General features: G+C 43.3%; 2 protein-coding genes across 4 annotated transcripts in view; both read right to left on the bottom strand.

Moving 5' to 3' along the window:
• Positions 1-5480, bottom strand: part of LOC146513318 (unconventional myosin-XVB-like) — an 87253-nt gene extending 81773 nt beyond the window's left edge. Inside the window, exon 1 of the mRNA XM_085170055.1 lies at positions 73-5480. Coding sequence (XP_085026181.1) covers positions 73-390 — 318 coding nt within the window. The 5' untranslated portion in view covers positions 391-5480. The remainder of the gene's footprint in view (positions 1-72) is intronic.
• A 525-nt stretch (positions 5481-6005) lies between these two features.
• The window catches only part of LOC146513317 (uncharacterized), a 38813-nt gene continuing 20447 nt past the window's right edge, over positions 6006-24371 (bottom strand). The window contains exons 6-9 of one of the 3 annotated variants that reach the window (XR_014875680.1): positions 16323-16397; positions 8137-8230; positions 7780-8063; positions 6006-6066 (exon numbers count right to left, since the gene is read on the bottom strand). Coding sequence is in view for 2 of the 3 variants with exons in the window: in XM_085170060.1 (XP_085026186.1) it covers positions 7552-7843; positions 7960-8063; positions 8137-8230; positions 16323-16397 (565 nt within the window). In the remaining variant the exon portion in view is untranslated. Of the gene's footprint in view, positions 6067-6826; positions 8064-8136; positions 8231-16322; positions 16398-24371 lie in introns of those variants that run through there. The other 2 variants (XM_085170060.1, XM_085170061.1) reach the window with 2 other exon arrangements.

The following is a 24371-nucleotide window of genomic DNA, read 5'->3' as shown; positions in this document are numbered from 1 at the left end:
TGAATTTATCTACACAAGAATATGCTTAATTACTTGGACGTTTCCAGACCAAAGTCCAAACTGGACAGTTACCTCAAATCCATAAATGTCAACTATGCCCACGGTGCTGTCCATTTCTGTGGGACTCAGCCACTCATTAATCTGCTCCACCAACCAGTCAAAAAGAACAGAATACAAGGCTTTAGCAATGGCATCTCTAGAGAGGAGAAAAGAAAGGAAACCAGAGATAAAAGTCACTTTACTGCTCTCAGATAGACTGACAAAAAAATTCAAGGCTATAGAATTGAAAGAAGCGGCTTTCAACCATGGATTAAAAGAAAAACTACTTTTGAGTGAAATTATAGGAAAGATATTGTAATTTTTGAAGCTAGACCCACATCTTGCCCACATTGAAAGACCAAATTATCCTATAAACAGAAACTTAAATTAGTGGTGTATAAACACCCTTGCATAAATACTAAATAGACTCAATGTGTCACTTTGCTTTACCTAGGTGATTGAAACTAAGATGGAATGCTTAGGAAAATAAATAAATAAAATTAAAAAATATAAAAAGTAATTCCCCCCCCCCCCTTATAACATCAATTAACTCTTTGGAAAGCTGAGTTCAATTTCTCCAGCTACACCCAGGCCAGACTCCTGGAGTAGTCCAAAAGATCCTTAAAAGCCTAGACATTATGCCACGATCCAAGGAAATTCAGGAACAAACGAGAAACAAAGTAATTGAGATCTCTCCATTTAGAAAAGGTTATAAAGCCATTTCTAAAGCTGTGGGACTCCAATGTATCAGTGAAAGACACTATCCATAAATGGCAAAAACATTGAACAGTGGGTGAGTCTTCCCAGGAGTGGCTGGCCAACCAAAATTATCCCAAAACCGCAGTGATCACTCATCCAAGAGGTCACAAAAGACCCCAGAACAAACTCCAAAGAGCTGCAGGCCTCAGTTGCCTCACTTAAAGTCAGTGTTCATGACTCCACCATAAGAAAGAGACTGGGTAAAAAAATGGCCTAAGACTTTTGGGAAAATACTCTGTGGACTGATGAGACAAAAGTTTAATTTTTGTGCCATTACATTGGCAGGGACACCTAAACGTAACAGCATTTCATAAAAGGAACATCACACCAACAGTAAAATATGGTGGTGGTAGTGTGATGGTCCGGGGCTGTTTTGCTGCTCAGAAATTGGAAGACTTGCTGTGGTAAATGGAACGATGAGTTCTGCTGTCTACCAAAGCACTCCGAAGAAGCATGTCCAGACATCTGTTCATGACCTCAAGTTGAAGTGTACTTGGGTTCTGCAGCTGGACAAGAATCTAAAACACACCAGCAAGTCCACCTTTGAATGGCTTTTGAAAAAAAAAGAAGACTAGTCAAAGTCCTGACCTGAATCCAATTAAGATTCTGTGGCATGACCTTAAATAGGTGGTAATGTTTGAAAACCCTCCAATGTTGCTGAATTACAACAATTCTGCAATGACGAGTCTGCCAAAATTCCTCCACAGTGCTGTTCAAGACTCATTAACAGTTATCGTAAAAACTTGATTGCAGTTGTTGCTGCTAAAGGATGCCCAACCAGTTATTATGTTTAGGAAGCAATCACTTTTTTACACAGAGCCATGTAGGTCATGGGATGTTCACCTATCATGACCATTGTCCCTAGTCGTTACCAGACGTACTAGTCATTTAATCCAATTGTTTTACATTTTAATTGATACCCAATGCTAGTAAATTGTTGTGTCCTAATGTTATGCAGTCATCAGCCATCAGATGCAGCATTGTTGTTGAGAAATGCATTAATTTGGTGATCTCAGCTTGATCTTTTTGTTAACACTAATATTCTTAGTTCTCTAAGTATTATTGCTAGTTAAAGAAGAAAAAAATCAGATTGTTGATACAAGTGACAGAAAGGTGTAACATGGTGGACTAGTGTTCCCTGTATTAATTCATCTCCATGTTATTGTGTGACGTTGCACTGGTTTGGGAGTGGTTGTGTGTGTCACAATTGCGGTGAGCCAATGGCTGTAATGGAGTTGGACTAATTGGAGGCAGGTGTAACTGATTGCACTGATATGCTAGTCTTCTTCAATTCAATTCAATTCAATTTTATTTATATAGCGCCAAATCACAACAAAAGTTGCCTCAAGGCGCTTCATAGATACAGAGAAAAACCCAACAATCATGTGACCCCCTATGAGCAGCACTTTGGCGACAGTGGGAAGGAAAAACTCCCTTTTAACAGGAAGAAACCTCCGGCAGAACCAGGCTCAGGGAGGGGTGGGGCCATCTGCTGCGACCGGTTGGGATGAGAGAAGGAAGACAGGATAAAAGACATGCTGTGGAAGAGAGACAGAGATTAATAACAGATATGATTCAATGCAGAGAGGTCTGTTAACACATAGTGAGTGAGAAAGGTGACTGGAAAGGAAAAACTCAATGCATCATGGGAATCCCCGGCAGCCTACATCTATTGCAGCATAACTAAGGGAGGATTCAGGGTCACCTGGTCCAGCCCTAACTATATGCTTTAGCAAAAAGGAAAGTTTGAAGCCTAATCTTAAAAGTAGAGATAGTGTCTGTCTCCTGAATCCAAACTGGAAGCTATGGCCCACTTATGGCCCACACTACAAAACACTGTAGTGTTACTTTGTCTCTCTGTGCAGGTATGTGATGTGATGAAATCTAGGATGACCTGATATGTTTGGGATGGATGGTTTGTTGTATAGTGAAACTGGTGTTACTTTGTCTCTCTGTGCAGGCCAGGGCCTATTATATGTTACAGCCTAAAGTTAGTTAAGTTACGGAGGCTGGAGTGATTACTGGCTGTCCTCTTACAGGTTGGTGGGTCTTAGAGGACAACTGCTACCCCTGCTAAAATGATCGACGTTTGGAGGTCAACTGACTTTGGCCTTGGACTGTGTGGGGTTTTTTTTTTTACTTTGTACTCAAATGGGACACTGGACTGTTTTATCTTTTATTTTTGGATTACTAAATTAATAAATTATGCTGCTCCTCTATATCTAAAGGAGACAGTTGTCTCCTGGGTAAGGTGTTCCAACCAGGCATGCCCTTCTGGGAGAACACTAGTAGTTAGACACAGTAGATGCTGGAGAGATTATATCTATCGGATGGCCTGAAAACGCCTTGATGTTCCCCAGGTGGGCTGGAGGAGAAAGGGAAGTCTTGGAGGAAGAAAATGGATGGATGATTTTATTCTTTATTACTGAAGAATGTGATCAATCATGAAGAAATAGCTTAGTTTTCGTACCTTGATTCTATGGCACTTTCCACAGACAGGGGGCAGTAGATCCTGTCATACGTGGTCTCCTGTGGACAAAAAAACTAATCAATAAAAACAAGCTAGTGCTACATATACAACCTGTGACTTGTGGTTTAATTTCTCAGGGTGTTTTCCAAGAACAGAGGTTACCCAGGTAGCTGTATTTCTGCTATTAATTGTGTCACTGCCTAGCTACCACATTTTGAATATGGCCTTCATTAATTGAGATGCTATTGCTTAAGTAAAACCTGGATATTATTATCCCTGGCAACAGACAGCAGACAATAAACTGAGTCACTTGATTCCCTTTCTTCATGGAAACTCTTTGTGGGGGAGCTGTCATTTCATGTTGTAAAGGACTTTTGTATGTATATTGGTATAATTAGGCATCATATCCATTTCTGCTTCGTCTGGACCTACCTCAATCCGCTGGAGCTCAGAGTGAGCCTCAGCGCCTGCTGTACCAGACCCCCGTCGAGCTGCCTGCAAGCTCCGACTCATGGTCGTGATTGCTGATTCAGCTTGACCAGATGGCTCACTGGCCTCATTCGGGGCATGGTCTGCAGTGACACTGCAGGGGAGGCAGATGCATCTACATGGCATCCACAATCACACCTCGCCGTCTTAAAGTCTATGAACTCTAACTGTTGTGGTTGTTTTTGTCAAAAGGGTGAACTGCGACCTGAAAAGCTTCAGCCAGTGTGTAAGCAGTCGTGAAGAAAATGAATGTATGGATGGGTCTGCCGTGTGTTCTTTTCAGTGGTGCTGAAACCCATGATTGGGGCACGGCAGACCCAGGATTGGGCCAGCTAGGGAAGGAGCTGGCCTAAATGGACTGGTTCTTATATAGCGCTTTTCTACTCTATCTGAGCATTCAAAGCGCTTTACACAACTCATTCATTCACCCAATCACACCCATTCACACAAGCACTTTTCTTTGTTTTTAGCGCTGTCTAACTAACATTCATACACACATTCACACTCCAATGGATGCATTGGAGAGCAACCTGGGGTTAGTATCTTACCCAAGGATATTTGGCATGCAGACTGGAGCAGACTAGGATCGAACCACCAACCTTCCGGTTAGTAGGTCTACCACCTGAGCTTTAGCCACCCCACTGAGGGTGGTGAGCTAGCGGCTATGCAGAGGGAGCAGGCAGTGGGAAGAACTCCAGCACCAGATTGAGCGCTGGATGCAGATGATCGAGAGTCTGGCAACTCGGATCTGGTCCTTGCCGACACCACTGCCACGGCAACTGGTGTCACTCGACTGTGGGGGAGTGGGTGAGGCCCGGACTGCTCTGGCGCCTGTGCCGGTCTGCAGGGTGAGCCCAGCTAGGGCACAGCCTACCTTCGCACCTGTACCCACTCAATGGGTGAGACCGGCTGGTGCCCGGCAGGTGGATGCACCCACTCCCACTACCTGGAGGAAGGCAGCCGAGCTGGAGGTTGGAGCATGCGAGGGAGCTGCTCAGCCGGAGGTGGGGGACAAGGTGTGCGAGGATCCTAAGCTGCCTGTAAGCTTTGATGTCTAAATTGCAACAGCTGTGAATAAAGATGCTGAAAAGCATGCAAATGTGGACGGATCCACCGTGGTTCTGTTGTACTAATATTTCAATTTTAGAATGTTATATGTTATAATGTTATTATATTTAGTTATAATCTTCTGACTGTGTAAATGAAACAGGTAAACCTCTTCGAGGGTTGGGAGAAAAGAAAATACTGGCCAGAAGAAAGTGGTGCATCAGAACCTGTTCATGCTAGTGATTTCTCATTGCCCAAAGCATTACACTGCTTCCGTCTGCTTACCTTCTTCCCATAGTCCTGGTAGCAGGTGCTCCAAGGTTAAGTAACGCACATGCACACAGGCACTTGCACTTGGGTATGCCAGTATCTTGACATTATTGCAATGTGGCTGGCTGCAATAAGGTTGTCCACTTTATCTTAAGTGAGTTATTACCTTTCTTCAGTTTTCTAATAGCCAGTCAAGTGCTAAATAATTTGATCTTGCTTCCTTTAAAGATACGCTATTGGTATCTAGTACTAGCAAAGGTACTGACAATAGATTGCGCTTCATCTTTCCAAAAATAATACTTTCTTGTTCTACTGTGCCTACATATTAAGTGTCAGAAAGAACCAATAAACACCAATATGAACCAATGATGATGTTACAAGTTAAATTCAGAAGATGGGAGACAGAATAAATCTTATGTTGGTGTTTGGCTACTAACGGTAACTCTGTGAGTGATCACAGTCTGAAGAGCCTCAGAGGAAATCTGCAACAGAGAGCCCACCCTCCTGGCCTCGGCCTCACTGAAGAGTTGAGCCACCTCAAATGAATCACTCTGAAATGACAGGATTGGATGTATGACATTAATCTCTAATCTGTCTCTCATTCTCTCTCCTCCATGAATGCATACCTCATATGAGCTGAAGCAAATGTTGCCAAGCTGTAGGATAGAGGAGAGGATGGCCCAGACAGTGGAGACCTGCTCAGCATGGAGTCCTATGATGTCAAAGCATTGAATCAAAAGCTGAAAGTCCTGTTTGTCCTGCTTCTCCTTCAGCTCACAGGTACCACCCTTTAGGAGGACAGAGGAAAAAAGGCTAGCACATAATGTTTGAAAAGATATGGAAAACTCATGAAAAACAAAGTATTCTGTGTGAAATACTTGGTTTAGGTAGTAATACGTCTCAGCTTCCTGCAGGTAGAGCTCTTGTTTGTCCCAGCCATTCATACCTGCCAGCAGTTCATAGAACACATGGTAATTCCTCTCCTCATTTGCCTAAATGGAAAATGAGAAAACAACTAAGAATTAAAGTCATGACTTCTATGTGCTTACAAAAAAAACAACAACAAAACAAAACAAAAAAAAAAACCAGAGTAAAACGCATTTTCACATGTTCACTCCATGTAAGCAGGAAACACTGATAATTTTAAATACTGAGTTAGTTAAATACTGAGAGCCAAGGCAAGATCAAAGGATGACAGACAAACAGGTGGGTGGCGCGATTGCCCCTGCTGTCATCCTCCTTGGGCTCTAGGGGGGGCATGTCCTGTGGGTCAGGGCTATATCTTCCCACACCCACTATTAGACATTTACATGGAGAAACCTTATGAACACAAGCGCACTCACACACACGAGTGTGCACACAGGTATACAAGCAGATACACACAGACGTCACTGTATCTTGGTCAGGTGCTGGCTCTAAACATATATATACATATATATACATTTAATATTTATTATTTACTGTTTTGCATATGGTGGTTGTTACTGTGTTGTTTTTTGCTTATCTTTTTCACCACATGGTGCAGCAGATTTTTAGTCCGTTTTCTCACTCTCTCAAACTGTCTTCTCCTCTATTTTTCTCTCCCTCTCCTTCTGTTAACTTTCTTCCCAATTTCTCTTTCACTTTTCTTTCTCTTTCCCATCCCCAGTCCTCTCTGTTCTGATAGTAATAACTTAAAATAATCCTAACAAAAGTCTAGTAAACTATGAAAACTATGTAAACTATGAAAACTATGTAAAACTATGTAAACTATGAAAACTATGACTAAGTGGACCAAAAGTGGTAACGGTCACTTGGGAAAGTAAGTCTGTTGGGCATTTTTCTTGGCCTTCAGACAGTAATTCTGATTTCTACACTGCCGGATAGGACAGGCAAAAAAAAGAAAGAACAAAAAACAGAAAAAAAGGAACACGCCTCCTAGGGTGGGGACTGACCAAGTAAGTTTCTGTGGGACTTCAAGACACAGACAGATAAACCAGTGATGGCCAACCAACCAGACAGTAATAGACAAGCAGAGGAAGACAGCCATAGTAATAGATGTAGCTCTACCAAGTGACAGGAAAATCAGGAAAAAGGAACACAGCTGGAGAAATACCAAGAAAAGAAAAGATGTGAAGGGTGATCCCTGTGGTAATGTAAAGTTTCTAAAGACTCGAAATAAATACTGTCTAGTACATCTCATGCCCCTATATAGACTCAGGTATCTGTGTCTAAATAGACCCATTTCTTTTAAACTTCTGTAGCTTTACTGTAGATTTTCATAGTGTAGAATAAACAGCAGTGGGTGAGAACAAAGGTTGCTTTAATTCACATTTAAGCATGTTGAAGAAGTGGTTTGATTAAGGATTCTTTAAGGAGATCATTTTTTTTGTCCCATTACCCTTTAACATGAAAGTTAATTTATATAATGCTTCAAAATATCTGCAAATATAGTGCTCAGATTCAATTTGGCCAGAAAGAGAGAGGGACATACATCTTTAGGATTCCTTCTCTGGGAATCTTGGGAAATTTACTTCTGGCACTGGAGAAAATGTATCCCTTGTGTCATTAGAATTCTTTCTCTGGGCAGTCATAACAATTATTAAGATATTTAAGTCGAGACCAGAGTGGTTGACACACTGACCCATGGCTACTGTGACAGTTTGAATCTGATCAAAATTGTATCTCTTTGAAAAGTAACAACACACCTTAATTAATACTCTCACCTGAAAAACAACCCTGGACTTCTCAAGGAGATATTTGGAGAGTGAGGTCCCTACAACAATTCCTCTGCCAACCAAGAGGAGAGACAAATAAAACAGCTACAACCAGTCATCCCCAGGGCTAGTAACACCAGAAAAATGGAAAAATGCAAATACACAAAGAGTTAAGTTGGGCAAACTCACTGAAGAATGTGGATGTGGAGGTACTTGCCAAAGCGGCTGGAGTTGCTGTTGAGGATTGTTTTGGCATTCCCAAAACTCTCTAGGATTGGAAAGACCTCCATGGGCTATTTAGGGAAGAGAAAGAAAATGGTAAGAAACAGACAAAAATAGCTGAAAGATGAACATACTTTGACCTACCTGTCGGAGGTTGTAATTTCTGCCCTTATACATCGAGCTGAGGTAGTGGACTATAAGTTTGGTAGCTTCAGTCTTCCCTGAACCACTTTGGCCACTACACAGAAAAGTTAGGACAAATTTACAGACAATTACATAATATGACAAAATCCTACTTTTGATGCTGAAGGAAAATCTGTAGACTATCAGCTGTTGGAACTATAAATGTCAGTATAAAACCTGAAACCATTCAATATCAGTCGAGATGCAGAATTGTAGCTAGAATGGAAGTGGATGACCTACTAACCATGACTCACACCACTACAGAGGCAGGTGTAGCTCAGGTGGCAGAGCAGGTCACCTACTAATCGGTGGTTCGATTCCTGGATTCTCTAGTCTGCATGCCAAATATCCTTGGGCAAGATACTAATCCCAAGTTGCTATCCAGTACATCCACAAGAAAAAAATCTTAAAATAAAGGTCCTACAGGGTGGGCCATTTATATGGATACACCGTAATAACATGGGAATGGTTGGTGATATTAAAGTCCTGTTTGTGGCACATTAGTATATGTGAGGGGGCAAACTCCTCATGATGGGTGGTGACCATGGTGGCCATTTAGAAGTCGGCCATCTTGGATACAACTTTTGTTTTTTCAATAGGTAGAGGGCCACGTGACACATCAAATGTACTGTTAATGTCACAAGAAAAACAATGGTGTGCTTGGTTTCAACGTAACTTTATTCTTTCATGAGCTATTTACAAGTTTCTCTTTGTTCACAGCCATTGGCATGTCGAAGAGGTTAACACGTGAGGAGCGGATCGAAATTGTGTTGATATCTGGTGAATGCAGTAACCGGGTCATTGCAGCAGATTTCAATGCAAGACACCCTACGAGACCACCCATCTCCCATGCTACAGTTAGTAAACTGCTTGCTAAGTTTCGTGAAACTGGTTCAGTGTTGGATTTGCCAAAATGTGGACGCAAGAAAACCTTCAGTAATGAAGAAACATCAGTGGGTGTCCTAGCTTCAGTCAGCAAGAGCCCACAGCGTAGCACTCACCGCATGTCACTGGCAAGTGGCATTAGTCGAACATCCCTTCGGCGGATATTAGCTACTCACAAACAGCACCCTTACAAACTCCAGCTACTGCAGCATCTCAACGAGGATGACCCAGATCGGTGCACAGAATTTGCAGAATGGGCAAAACAAAAATTGGAACAGGACCCTCAGTTCACACAGAAGATTTTGTTCAGTGATGAAGCAAACTTTTATGTGAATGGTGAAGTTAACAAACAAAACCACCACTATTGCTCTGACACTAACCCACATTGGATGGATCCCTCCAAGACTGTTGGAACAACAAAAGTGATGGTTTGGTGTGGTATATGGGGTACAACGATAGTGGGTCCATTCTTCATCAGTGGAAACCTCAAGGCCACTGGATATTTGAAATTGCTACATGATGATGTGTTTCCCTCTTTATGCACTGAAGCTGGCACGTTCCCTGAGTTTTTCCAGCAAGATGGTGCACCACCACATTATGGGTGCCTGGTCCGAGCATTCCTAGATAAACAGTTTCCTGGAAAGTGGATTGGTCGTCATGGGCCAGTTGAATGGCCCCCAAGGTCTCCCGATCTGACCCCCTTAGACTTATCTTTGGGGTCATCTGAAGGCAATTGTCTATGGTGTGAAGATACGAGATGTGCAGCACCTGAAACTACGGATACTGGATGCCTTTGCTGGCATTTCTCCTGCAGTGTTGCTATCAGTGTGTGAAGAGTGGGAGAAGAGGGTTGCATTGACAATCCAACACAATGGGCAGCACATTGAACACATTTTATAAGTGGTCAGAAACTTGTAAATAACTCATGAAAGAATAAAGTTACACTGAAACCAAGCACACCATTGTTTTTCTTGTGACATTCCCAATAAGTTTGATGTGTCACATGGGCCTCTTCCTATTGAGAAAACAAAAGTTGTATCCAAGATGGCCGACTTCTAAATGGCCACCATGGTCACCACCCATCTTGAGGAGTTTGCCCCCTCACATATACTAATGTGCCACAAACAGGACTTTAATACTATTCCCATGAAACCAACTATTCCCATGTTATTACGGTGTATCCATATAAATGGCCCACCCTGTACTCTTCTGTTGGCTTACCAACCACAGGAAGCACCAACTCCTGGTGGTGAGTTAGATAAGGTATGTCTCGTGTGTTGTTCCAGACATGGGGAATATATAATGATATCATCCAAATATATGAAACAAATTTTACCCCACAGCTCCCCCAGAATGAGTTCCATCAACTGCTGGAAGGTGGCTGGTGCATTTTTACTCCAAATGGCATCACCTTGAACTGATACACGGAAAATAGACAAATGAAAGCATGTTTGTCCCAACTCTCATTGTCCATCTCGACTTGCCAGTAGCCATTGTTGAGATGTACAGTGGGGCAAAAAAGTATTTAGTCAGCCACCGATTGTCCAAGTTCCCCCACTTAAAATGATGACAGAGGTCAGTAATTTGCACCAGAGGTACACTTCAACTGTGAGAGTCAGAATGTGAAAAAAAAAATCCATGAATTCACATGGTAGGATTTGTAAAGAATTTATTTGTAAATCAGGGTGGAAAATAAGTATTTGGTCAATAACAAAAATACAACTCAATACTTTGTAACATAACCTTTGTTGGCAATAACAGAGGTCAAACGTTTACTATAGGTCTTTACCAGGTTTGCACACACAGTAGCTGGTATTTTGGCCCATTCCTCCATGCAGATCTTCTCAAGAGCAGTGATGTTTTGGGGCTGTCGCCGAGCAACACGGACTTTCAACTCCCGCCACAGATTTTCTATGGGGTTGAGGTCTGGAGACTGGCTAGGCCACTCCAGGACTTTCAAATGCTTCTTACGGAGCCACTCCTTTGTTGCCCGGGCGGTGTGTTTTGGATCATTGTCATGTTGGAAGACCCAGCCTCGTTTCATCTTCAAAGTTCTCACTGATGGAAGGAGGTTTTGGCTCAAAGTCTCACGATACTTGGCCCCATTCATTCTGTCCTTAACACGGATCAGTCGTCCTGTCCCCTTGGCAGAAAAACAGCCCCATAGCATGATGTTTCCACCCCCATGCTTCACAGTAGGTATGGTGTTCTTGGGATGCAACTCAGTATTCTTCTTCCTCCAAACACGACGAGTTGAGTTTATACCAAAAAGTTCTACTTTGGTTTCATCTGACCACATGACATTCTCCCAATCCTCTGCTGTATCATCCATGTGCTCTCTGGCAAACTTCAGACGGGCCTGGACATGCACTGGCTTCAGCAGCGGAACACGTCTGGCACTGCGGGATTTGATTCCCTGCCGTTGTAGTGTGTTACTGATGGTGACCTTTGTTACTTTGGTCCCAGCTCTCTGCAGGTCATTCACCAGGTCCCCCCGTGTGGTTCTGGGATCTTTGCTCACCGTTCTCATGATCATTTTGACCCCACGGGATGAGATCTTGCGTGGAGCCCCAGATCGAGGGAGATTATCAGTGGTCTTGTATGTCTTCCATTTTCTGATGATTGCTCCCACAGTTGATTTTTTCACACCAAGCTGCTTGCCTATTGTAGATTCACTCTTCCCAGTCTGGTGCAGGTCTACAATTCTTTTCCTGGTGTCCTTCGAAAGCTCTTTGGTCTTGGCCATGGCGGAGTTTGGAGTCTGACTGGTTGAGGCTGTGGACAGGTGTCTTTTATACAGATGATGAGGTCAAACAGGTGCCATTCATACAGGTAACGAGTGGGGGACAGAAAAGCTTCTTACAGAAGACGTTACAGGTCTGTGAGAGCCAGGGATTTTCCTTGTTTGAGGTGACCAAATACTTATTTTCCACCCTGATTTACGAATAAATTCTTTACAAATCCTACCATGTGAATTCATGGATTTTTTTTTTCACATTCTGTCTCTCACAGTTGAAGTGTACCTCTGGTGCAAATTACTGACCTCTGTCATCATTTTAAGTGGGGGAACTTGCACAATCGGTGGCTGACTAAATACTTTTTTGCCCCACTGTATGTTGAGATGTGAATATGATGGCTCCAGACAAAGATTCCGGAGTTAGGCAAAGGATATCCAGCTGTATGGTTTTCTGCATATATGCATTTATGTTCCTATACTCTACACAGATTTTTTGGGGTGGGTGGAGGTGAGCTTCTTTTTATTTACGATTCTCATGTGTAGTTATATACACAATTCAATAAAAACAAAACAAGTATTTTTCACAGGAGTCTTGAAGGGGTTAGCTGGAGTATAACATGGAATGTTTGCAAAATGGGAGTTTATATGGTGTTAGGATTTGTTCAGAATTACATTTTGATAAATATAAAGGTACACTGTCTTGCATATGTGTGTGTGGGGGGTGGGTGGGGGTGGGTGGGTGGGTGGGGGTGTCCATCATTCATTGGAGATCATCGTGTTAGTATCCCCCATATGGAAAAGAAATAGTAAAATATATATGATTTACTCATGAAAGTGGCCACTTTCTCATTACTTTCATATATTTTTTTAGTAAGTATACAAAACATACAAGTTTCATTATATAATTTTTCAAGGGATCTTATATGTGTTTTCACTCTTGTATGCTTTTCATACAAGTTTCATACAAGACAGATACAAACTTTATAAGATTTATATATATCTTTTCCATATGGGCCAATTTCAAATGTAAAAGAACTCATCCACCACTTTAATCACACTCTAGATTTTGTTCTGACATATAACAAAATTATATCAGTGGAAATCTGTGGTTTGCTCTCATCATCGAGATCTCTTTGGTTCCACTTACCATGTCTTTGTAAGACGGAGAAAAGGTGAATGCTCTCTCTCCATGCATCCATGGAGCGTTTAGTTGAACAATCATTTCTGTTTTTAATGACCCCAAACACACCACCAGGCTGTGTAAGGGTGGTCTGACTAAGAAGGAGCATGGAGTACTGTGCCAGGTGGCCTGGCCTCCACAGTAACCTGAGATGGACCGCAGAGTGAAGGCAAAAGAGCCAACAAGTGCTCAGCATCTCTGGGTACTCCTTCAAGACTGTCTACCTGAGGGCACGAGTCAGAACAGGCCGTGGATGGAGTGTGAGGTGTGCCTGATAATGTTTTTTTGCCCTTGATGAGGAGAGTTGTTTGGCCAGTCCCTCAATATATGGCAGCATGGCCCTAATACTCCGCTCAACTGACCTCACCACTCTTCTCAGCCCCTTTTTGTCTGAAGTACTGCTGTTCTTGTGCCAGAGAGAGACTGCTTGACAGCCTCTGTTGAAGCTGGTGAAAACGTCTGGACTCAGATACGGCCTCTTCAGCCTCCTCAAAAAGCTGTTGGTTGGCTTTCTTGACCAGGGAGGAAGTGTGCTGGGATTCCCAGGAATTTCCAGTGCTGCAGGCTCTCTACTGCAGTGCTGTTGATGTAGAGTGCTGTGAACGTGGGTCACTTCTTCCTTAAGTTGATCACCTTGGCGTTATCCACATTCAGGAGCAAGTTGTTGTTGGTACACCACTCCATGAAAAGCTCCACTGCTTCCTTATAGTAGGTCTCATTGTCGTCCTTGATGAGACCCACCACTGTTGTGTCGTATGCATATCATTAAGTATGTTACAAATCATATCATTAAGTAATGATATGATTTGTACCAAATTTTGCACAACAGTCCTGCATCACAGTGAAACAGCTTTAGTGAAATTTACAAATGATCTTCTTATGCTCTGTAACAGCAGACTAGGGCTGCTCAATTAATCGAATTTTAATCACGATTACGATCTGGGCTTTCAACGATCATTAAAAATGACTGAGCCGATTATTAGCACCTCCCTCATGCTTTACTCTCGCGCTGCTCCGTGTGGCAAATCGAGCGCACCTCTCTGCATTTCGAACAAGCGTCACAACAATTAAGAGGACCCGAGGGAAGCTCGGAAAGCTAAGCAGAAGTTCTTTGGAGAGGAGAGTGACTGCCGTTGGTTGAAAAGAGAGGTAAAAAAAAAACTTCAGTGGTGTGGAAACATTATGGGTTCACAGAGTCAGACGTGGATCAAGTAGACATAGTGTGTAAACTTTGCTACAGTGTCGTAGCTGCACCACAGAGCAACACTGCAAAGTTCACTAAACATAGATGTTTGCATTTTTCATTTATTTCTTATATTGGAAACATTTGCACTGTTATCAGTATTTGCACTATTTTATATTATTTTTTTAAAGTCATTATTCAATACATTGTTATTGTTAACCCTTTAAAGCCTGTCTGAGCAGCACACTCCGTTTTGTGTAACTATTTTTAAATCCCTGTAGAACCTGAACCGCGTAAGCTAGCGCAATAATTTTTTTTGCATATGAAACCGGAGGAGTTGTACTTACATCTTATGCCATCAGCTTGTCCCAGGTCACGGTTTCCTTCCACATAAAGCTTTGCAAAAATTGCATAAAAAGCGCTTGCAGGAACAAAAACATAATATTCTAGAAACACGCTTTGCCGATCCAATCAGCTGTTCATAACACTTCTCACATTGAAACAGACGTCAGCGCGAACTATCGCATGTCTGCCATTTCCTGTCTGAAACCGGAAGTGACACCATATTCGCGGAAAATGTAGTTTTTTACTTGTAGGCCTTAAAAGCCTATACTGGTGTTTTTATAAGTCATGTTTGACTTTTCTGAATAGTTTCTGGGATGTTTAGAACTCGAATTGCACTGCTGGAAATAGTTTATTTTGATGCACATGCTGTTTCCTTTACAAATTTGCATCATAGGATTGTTTTTTTGTTTTTCCTGCAGTATATAAAAATTGCTGTATCTCCAAAATAAAACTACGAAGACACTCAAAATAAATTTCCTGTTGTTGTAAACTATTTTTTGCAACTTTTCTGTATTTAAAGTTTTGAGGGATAAACCTCTTAAATTTCTCCAAGTAGAAATATTTGTAAAAAAAAAAAACAATTTTTCAATTTTTTTTTGTAGTTTATTGCACTTTTTTGCAATTAATGTAGTTACTATGGACTTAATGCATACATATTATTAAAATATGGGCTATAACAGTTGTATTGATGTATAGCAACTTGAAATGCTCCCACAAATGGCACTACAACATGTAAAAAAATAATATAAGCTCTGGCGGACTTGGTTCTATGGTAGGTCTTAAAGGGTTAAATAAATATCGTCAAATAATCGAGATCTCAATTTCAGTGAAAATAATCAAGCAGCCCTACAGCAGACTCATCTCTTTGGTTGTTGCTTGTTTTGCTAGACCTCAGTCCAGTGTTCAGTACTGTTGATCATAATATTTTATTACAGCGATTAGAACATGCTGTAGATATTAAAGGTACTGCCCTGCAGTGGTTTGAGTCATATCTATCAAATAGACTCTAATTTGTTCATGTAAATGGAGAGTCCTCTTCACACACTAAGGTTAATTATGGAGTTCCACAGGGTTAGAACACATAGCATACATTTTCCTCCTTTGGTCAGCTTATTATCCCAGCGTGGTATCTGATAGCGGATTCTTCATGGTTCCCATTTGCCCGTGGGGTTCCAGCTCCAAGTACCTGGGATTCCCAAGTACTTGTAGCTGTCCTCAGTGTCTGCAATGTTGCCCTCTGGTAGTGGAATCCGCTCCATTCTTACTACCTCCCCTCCCTTCGTTAACATCTGACTACACTTCTGAAGTCAGAATGACTTTCCAAAGTCATTTCTGTAGACCATAGTGGTGTGGTTCAGTTAGTTTATGTCTAGTTCACTCCTGGCATACAGGTTTATGTTATCCATGTCAAGGAGGTGGCTAACGATTGCTCCATTCCATAGTTGCTATCTGTAGCCAGTCTTATTTACGATGTTGGTCCCTTCTGGCGATCCTTGGGGATGAACCTTGTCAGACCTTCAGTGCTACTAGTTGTTTCACCGTTGGTGTAGATGTTGAATATCAACATCTTCTTCATGTAACCCCTGGGATTACTTATACAGATATATTATATATTATAGTATATATATTTTTTGAAAATTCCCCTCTCTCCCCTGCAGGCGGTCTTTATCCTTCAAGCTTGAGTCCTCTACCAGAGGACTGGGAGCTTGAGGTCCCTGCACAGTATCTTTGCTATATATACATATACATACATACATATACACACAGTGTGTTATGTGTGTGAATGACCCAAGTGAAACTGGTATTTTTGTCAATACCTTATCATGATGCACTGTTCCTGTGTGGAGGTCTGAGAAAAGCTGAAGGCTGCGTCAGCTATGGCATAAACATGTCTGAAGCAGAGAACAATAAAACATCCAAAACATTTTTTAGGAGGACAGAAGTTTACTGCAGTATGAGGAGTATTTGCTTGGTGTGGGCTATGGAGCTTGGAAAGAAAGCAACTAGAATTCTTTAAGTTTTGCAAAAACATTTCTCATCTCTCTCTCTTGACGAGAGAGACGAGAACGCCAGGACTGCCATAATGAATTAATTAAATACACCATTAAATAATTAATTAAATGTGGCAATAATTAATTAAAATTGGAAATAATTAATTACATAAATATTTATGACACGTGTAATTAATTAATTATTGACATATTTAATTAATTATTGACACATTTAATTAATTATTGACACATTTAATTAATTATTTCTTTATTTCACATTTTAATTAATTATTGCACAGTTGACTCCTTCAGGTCTCACCATGAAATAATTTTATCTGTCAGCCTCACCCATCAAACTCAGGGGGCGGGGTTAACGCAGCCATGCAGCTTTTCTAACATTTGATTGGTTGCCGTGCAAAGTAAGGCAAGACAGGTCAATCCTAGATAATGGATTGCTTGTGTCGACTTGGTATCCCAGAATGCATTTCAAATCACAGGCAGCAATGGTGTAGTTTTAATAGTGTTTTAGCTGCGAATGTCTGGTTAGGTTGTCAACATAGAACATGTTTGCAAAAGTGCTCAGATGTTTTCAGACATTTCACTAGCTCTGCTAACAGTCAGCTGACACCGAGCTCACAGCCCCGGTGTTCCAGCTTAACTGTTTATTTTGTGTGTATTTGTTTGTTTTGGAGGGGTGGGGGCTACGTTAACCGGTTTGTTTAGATATTCCACTCTCTGTGTTCCACATGTTGCATTTGCAGATTCTCATTTTCACCGAACGATCGTCTCTTTCCGCCTGGTCTTGTGTCTCTGTGCTTCTGTAACATAAAGAACGAGCTGACGTGTTTCTCACGACACCAGCGATCAGCTCAACAGGCCCTCAGTTTACCTGCATCCTCCTCCTCCTCACCTGTCAGCAGTTGTTTAACACCTGCTGCTAATTCAAGAAACACGTCCACGTTACCTGGTGATAGTCACAGTTTAACTGGGCAGCCGGTGCACAATATAACGCAATGTCAGCACATTTTTCTGCACAAGATAAGTAAATATAGTTTTTCCTCGAGCGCAGAGCTGCTGGAGCTTGTTTCCCAACAGAGGACTTTATAGGCGAACCCACTTTATCAGCGGCTGATGTCCAATCACCGGCACACAGCTTTGAAACCTCACCTGAGTTTTAGCTCTCAGTGGTTAAACGCTGGACTTAATTCACTCAGGTTTTGTCTGTCGGGTCACGTTTACTTCGCTGTTTTATTTACAACTGAGCAAATCGGTTTGGCTGAGGTTAAAGTTACGTTTCATAACTGCACAGTTTTACAGACGTTTAATGGTTCACTGGCACATGTGTTACACTGAACTATTTATCTGGTGTGTTTTGGATTTAACAGTGAATCTTGAGAGTAAACTGACTTATAAAATGTTTTAAAGAAAGAGAAGAGAAGGCGCATTTCCACCGAGAGGAGCAGAGTTTGCAACAGCGTGTTCATCATGACGACTGCAACCTGGACAGAAATATTATATCATCTGTTTTTTAATAGTTACTTATAGCAACTGTATTCTAAGCACCAGCTGTCTGTTAGAATATTTAGAGTTTACTTAAATAAAAATAAATGAGGTTAACATATAATTTGTGATTTTTTTTCTCTTTTTTTCTTTTTCGGTCATGTTATGTTTAACTGTCAAAGGCTTGTTACAAACTATGAAACACATCGTGCAGACTTCTGGATGTTTTGTTCTTTATGCTGTAGATTTCAGTGTTGGGACTAACGCGTTATTAAGTAACTCGTTACAGTAACTACGTTATTATTGTGGTAACGAGCACGGTAACTAGTTATTATGCCAAAATCAGGAACGCGTTAGTCGTTACTGGGATTTAGATAGGGTCGTTACTCGTTACTTCGTGTGGTGGCTATCGCGGAGCTTCCACAGATTCAGTAACATTAGCAAGTGGTGGAGGCAGCAGGTGGATGACGGAAAGGAGACGCAGAAGGAAAAGAGACCCGAGGCGGCCGCCGGTCCAAGTATGAACTGAACTTCAGGTAAGAAGTTATGACCTGCAGTCTATCTGGGTCAGATATAAACCAAGTTTAGGTGGAGTTTATTTTCGTTATTCTGACTTTTTCCGTACTGCGTACTAGCTAGCATGACGGAGTTTCTATACAGCTGGGTGGGTGCTATGAAGTTAATGATGTTGAACTTTATTTTGTTCATAAGTTAGAGTTGCCAACCGTCCCGTCTGGTATTCAGAGAAAATATTACGCGTTTCTTATTGAGGTGAAAAGGAACAATTTGTCCCGTAATTCAGCTACAATGAAAAAGACACAAAGCTGGAGTTATTCTGTGTCTTTGCTGCACAGCTGCCTCTTCTTCTTTCATTCTCCCCCCTCCCTCTCCCGTTTCTACTTCAATCATGAAACTGATCAACGATCAGCTGATCGCAGAAAGAGGAAACCAGCCGATGTCGCGTTAAACAACAGCAGCACGTTTAAGCTTGATCAGCTGTTGTTAGAATTTATTTAATATTAATTTCTAGTATCAGCTGATGTTTGCTGGAGCCACAGCTGCAAAAAAAGCTGCTGGTCATGATGTGGGTTTGGTTATCTGGTGAGAGGGAAACATGAAGATGAAACCAGGAGATGTCCTTACTGAATCATCAGAGCTGAACAGGTGATGGAGATACAGGTTTACCTCTTAGGTGACATGGATGAGTTGAAGGGAAGTTATGAACTGTTTCTGAGAGACAGATAACCCCAGGATCCTTTTTTAGGTAGCTGACAGCTGGTAACTCTGCAGGGGTGGATCTAGCAAAGTTTTGCCAGGGGGGGCAGGTAGGGCATTAACAGGGAGAGGGGGGCACAAAGAAATACTTTTCTTTCTTATTCTCATTTAAAATGTCTAGCTTTTAAAAAATAATTATCTGAATCTTACAACAAAGGATTGATAGATTGATACATATATACCATCAGAACAGTGTACATCACTGTCACAACAGTGTTTGCTTTCATTCAAAGGCTTTATGATTTTTCCTATAATGGTGGGCCAGTTTCTAGTCAAAATGCCCAGGCCGATTTTTTTGTCCCAGTCCAGCCCTGTATGCAGCTCATCTGCAGTCTGGTGTTACCTACATCTTCCTATTCAGAAGGCAGAATTTCCGAGTTCTGAGTACAATTGAAAGCACCACGACTGCAGTTTTTGTGTTGGATGTAAAAGGCGCACATGACACTGTGACGTAGGCTAGAATCATGGCAGCAGTCAATGACGGTCCAGGCGTGGGATTTCTCTCGTGGAAATATGCACATTATTTTTTCCTTTCTATTGGTAGGTGGCACAGTGCACTTGTGGCAAGTAAGCAAGCTAGAAGACTGGCAAAGTTATGGAAGCAACACATTAACAAGAGAATTCTGAGTAAAACCAAAGTTACTTTCCCAGGTAACTAGTTACTTTGAAAGTAACGAGTAACTTGAAGTAACTGAGTTACTTTTGATAGAAGTGTTAGAAAGCCCACTGTTTACACGTTATTTGCTTGGTTGAAGTGTTGTGGTTTGTCGATAGATAGTGTTTGCGCTGTGGAATTTAATATGTCCTACGTCATTGAACTCACCACGTCTATGCTGACGCTCCTTGAATGCACCACTCTGTGCCGTGTGCTGCTAGTCTGCCTTTGTAGCTGCTGATAGCCAGCATTTTTCCTTGTGTCTTCTCACCAGTATCTCGTGGGTTTTGGTTTATTGCTGTGTGTGAATGCCAGAAGACCACAGCTGAATAAATCTCCTAAACTTGGAAGCTGCCTCCGTGTTCTTTAACCGGAACACACCCACCATACCTTGCCGCTCTAAATCAAATCAGCTAAACTCCCGGAGACAACATTCTCTCCATTTTATGGTCCTTCGAGCCGGAGTAGAGTACTGATTAAGGTATGGAACAGACAGATGTCCAGGCTGACTCAGCACCCCCACGTGTTTCACAGAGAGAGCGACGGCCACCTGCTTACCTGACCGATTATGAGGTTTCAACACTCCCTCTTGAGGGACAAACTCAAACCACGCAACCGGCTACTGCTTCCCAGTGTTCACATAGTGGTAAAGCACGCTCATCCCACAAGAGCTCCAGCTCCAGGTCCACAAGGGCATCACGCTCGTCGATAAGCAGATTCCCTTCCCACGCATTATCAGACCTGGAAACAGCCCAGCTCGAAGAGCGAGTAAAGCAGATGGAACTTGAGGAATTCCAACAGCACCTAGAAGAGGATCAACAAGTCGAATATGAATGTCAACGACTTCAAGCTCAAGCCAGAGAGGCCCAGCAGCTACAAGAAGAAGCCATTAGAATCCAAGAATCGCTGAACAGACAGCTGGAGAGGCGACGACAGCTAAAGAAGAGGGTAAACGAGCTGGAGATAGCCAAGATGGTTACTTCTCTCCTTAAAGAGAAAGCACAAGAACCCAGTGGTTCCAGAGCCTCACCATGCCCATCGGAGAATAGTAATTCGAGCTCCCATGCAGCTCTACCTTCAGTCGGTCCCGTGGGTCAGCCTCCTCTACCGCTAGTCGCTCCACCCTCAACACTTACTGTGACTCAACCTCCAGCACCCGTGGTAGCTCCACCTCCAGTAACCATGGCCTCGCATCCATTGCATTCTCAATGCATGCCCCAAGTGCTGCACCCAACTGTTCCAGCTGGACCTCGGTCTACTACCTTTGCACCTGATACCTCTTACCAGGCATCTACTCCATTCTCAGTTCAGCTATCGCAGTACGCTCGTGCAGCCTGCACCAACCCTGCCAAAGCAGAGTCATCTTGCTCTCCCACCCGGACTAAGTCCGAGCTACAGCAACTACCGACAGCTAATGCATACCCTTTCCTCGCCACAGGTTATGGCATTCCCAAACCTATGATTCCCTCCTTTGAGAGTGGCCGTGAAAGTGATTTTGCCTTATTGAAAATGGCCCTTGACAACCTGTTGAACAGTCATCCACACCTGAATGAGCAGTATAAATATCAAGTGCTGCTTGGGCACCTACGGCTACCTAGTGCAATCCAGCTAGCTAAGGCATACATGCACGACCCAACGCCGTACACCATGGCCATGCACGCCCTGCAGGACAAGTATGGGCAACCCCGTCAGCTCGTCCAAAGTGAATTGGGCACAATTCTGAATGCTCCAGCTATCAAATTCGGCGACGCAGAAGCCTTTGATGCATTTGCCTTGTCTATCCAATCTCTAGTAGGAATGCTTAGGACACTGGAGGGCCAGAACGGCTTTGAGCTAAGATGTGGGTCTCATGTCGACCGACTACTGAGTAAGATGCCACCCAGTTATCGCGATGGGTTTGTAGAGCATTGCCTGAACCAAGGCATTCTTCGGACAGGTACTGACCAAACCTATACCCTGCCTGATCTGAGTTCCTGGCTGCACATGAAATCCCAAGCGAAGCGCATCGCAGGTAGAGCTGCTTCACTCTATAGCCCTGAAGCTTATAAGCCGACAAAGAAAGACCAGCGTCTTCCCCATACACCAAAGGAGAAATCTACAGCCTTCTTCCTGACTTCCCGGGAAAACCCCAGCGCAGAAGGGAGTTCTTTCCGACCAAAGTCCTCATCCAGACCAAAACCATACTGTCCGCGCTGTGAGAATAAGGAGCATTTCCTGAACGCTTGTGTAGAGTTTAAGAAACTGACCACCGACCAGATGGTGAGGTGGTTAACTGATGAACAGCGGTGCTGGAAATGTGGAAGAACTCACCAGCCAGAGGTTTGCACCCTCAAACGACCTTGTAATACCTGCAGAGAGCAACACCTGACTGTACTGCATGATGCTGTCCAGCAGATCCAGAAGAGTGTGCTCATGATGACTGCTCCGACTACAACAGTGTACTTGGATAGGCCAAACCGTTCCCCCAAGGTGATGCTGAAGGTTGTAAAGGTCTTGCTGTACAACAGGGACCAAACATTGGAGACTCATGCAATACTTGATGATGGCTCAGAACGAAGCATCATTCTACCACAAGCTGTTCGACGCTTAAACCTCAGCTCAGAGCCTGAGACGCTTACCCTGCGGACTGTCCACCAAGAGGTAGTGCAGCTTCGTGGCGCCTCAGTCTCCTTCCATGTGTCTTCCCCCTACAAACCTGGGGAGAAGTATCATATACAAAAGGCATTCACTGCCGAGGCCCTTGGTCTCTCAGAACATTCCTATCCGGTGAGGATTCTCCAACGCCGCTATGAACACCTGCGTGACTTACCTCTGCCTTTGGTAGACCATGTTCAACCTCTGCTGCTTATCGGCTCTGACATGCCTCATCTCCTGGCACCTACGGCACCAGTTCATCTGGGCCCGACAGGGGGACCCATCGCTGTCCATACGAAGCTTGGTTGGTCGCTCCAAGGTCCCATCAGTATCGACCAGACTCCTGCAACTGAGCAGCAGTGCCTGTTCACAACAACAGTTGTGCCAACCAGTGAGCTTTTCAGGAATGTTGAGCGTCTCTGGCAGATTGATACGCTGCCTTATGTGAGCGAGAAGCAGGTAACCCGATCGAAGCAAGATCAGCAAGCTCTGAACCTACTCCAGACATCCACCATCAGGGTCACTGTCGACGGGACACAGAGGTATGCCACACCACTGCTTCGTCGCGCCAACTCCGCCACGCTTCAAGCTCCTATGGAAGCAGTTTTGCCAAGTCTGCGCAGTACAGAGAGGAGACTTGTCAAAGACCCACAACGTGCCGAAGTATATTGTCAGGAGATTCAGAAGCTAGAGAAGTTGGGCTATGTAGCTGTGGTGCCACATGAGATAGCTAGAACCACTGCAGAATCTTGGTTCATACCTCACCACATGGTGCGACACAATAACAAGGACAGGATCGTCTTTAACTGTTCTTTCCAGTACGAAGGGAAGTCCCTCAACTCTATTCTCCTCCCTGGACCTGCCCTAGGTCCATCTTTGCTAGGAGTTCTTCTTCGGTTTCGACAGTATCCAGTTGGTGTGAGTGGCGACATCAAAGGTATGTTCCACCAGATACGTCTGTTGCCAGAAGACAAACCAGTGCTGCGCTTCCTCTGGCGGGACATGAAGAGGAATGAAGAGCCGAAGATCTATGAATGGCAAGTGCTACCATTTGGCACTACATGCAGTCCTTGCTGTGCCATCTATGCATTGCAGCAGCACGTCCGGGACACTTGTAGTTCCAATCATGACCTCGTCAATTGTGTAGAGCAGTCGTTCTACGTGGATAACTGCCTCCGCAGCACCCACTCCCAAGAGGAAGCTAAGGCCCTAGTCGACAGTCTGCGCCAGCTGCTTCACACCGGGGGCTTTGAGATACGTCAATGGGCCAGCAACATTCCTGCTGTCATTGAACATCTTCCATCCAATGTCAGATCTGAGAGTAGTGACCTATGGCTCTCTCAGTCTAGCACGGACCTGTGGGAGCTAACTCTGGGATTGACATGGGATTGCCTTCGTGACTCCTTCAAATACAGACATCGACTGGGGGAGAGAACTGAACCCACACTGAGAAACGTCTACAAAACACTTGCGTGTCAGTATGATCCGCTAGGTTATATAGTGCCGTTCACCACGCGGGCCAAGATTCTGGTACAGGATCTTTGGAAGGAGCAGCTCGGCTGGGACGACCCGATCCAGCCACCTAGCCTTCGTGACAGATGGCTTGCCTGGGAAAGGGAGATTCCTGATCTTATCCAAATGGAAATCCCCAGATGTTATGCACCAACATCTGCTGATTCGTCTGCTTCGAGCAGAGACCTTCACATCTTTTGCGACGCTTCCGAGAGAGCATATGGGTCTGTCGCTTACCTGCGGACAGAAACTGCTCAGAAGGAAGTCTATGTTGCCTTTGTAATGGCTAGATCCCGAGT

This window comes from Neolamprologus multifasciatus, chromosome 8, assembly GCF_963576455.1.
Source record: "Neolamprologus multifasciatus chromosome 8, fNeoMul1.2, whole genome shotgun sequence".
Taxonomy (NCBI): Eukaryota; Metazoa; Chordata; class Actinopteri; order Cichliformes; family Cichlidae; genus Neolamprologus; species Neolamprologus multifasciatus.
This window is presented reverse-complemented; position numbering and strand designations above follow the sequence as displayed.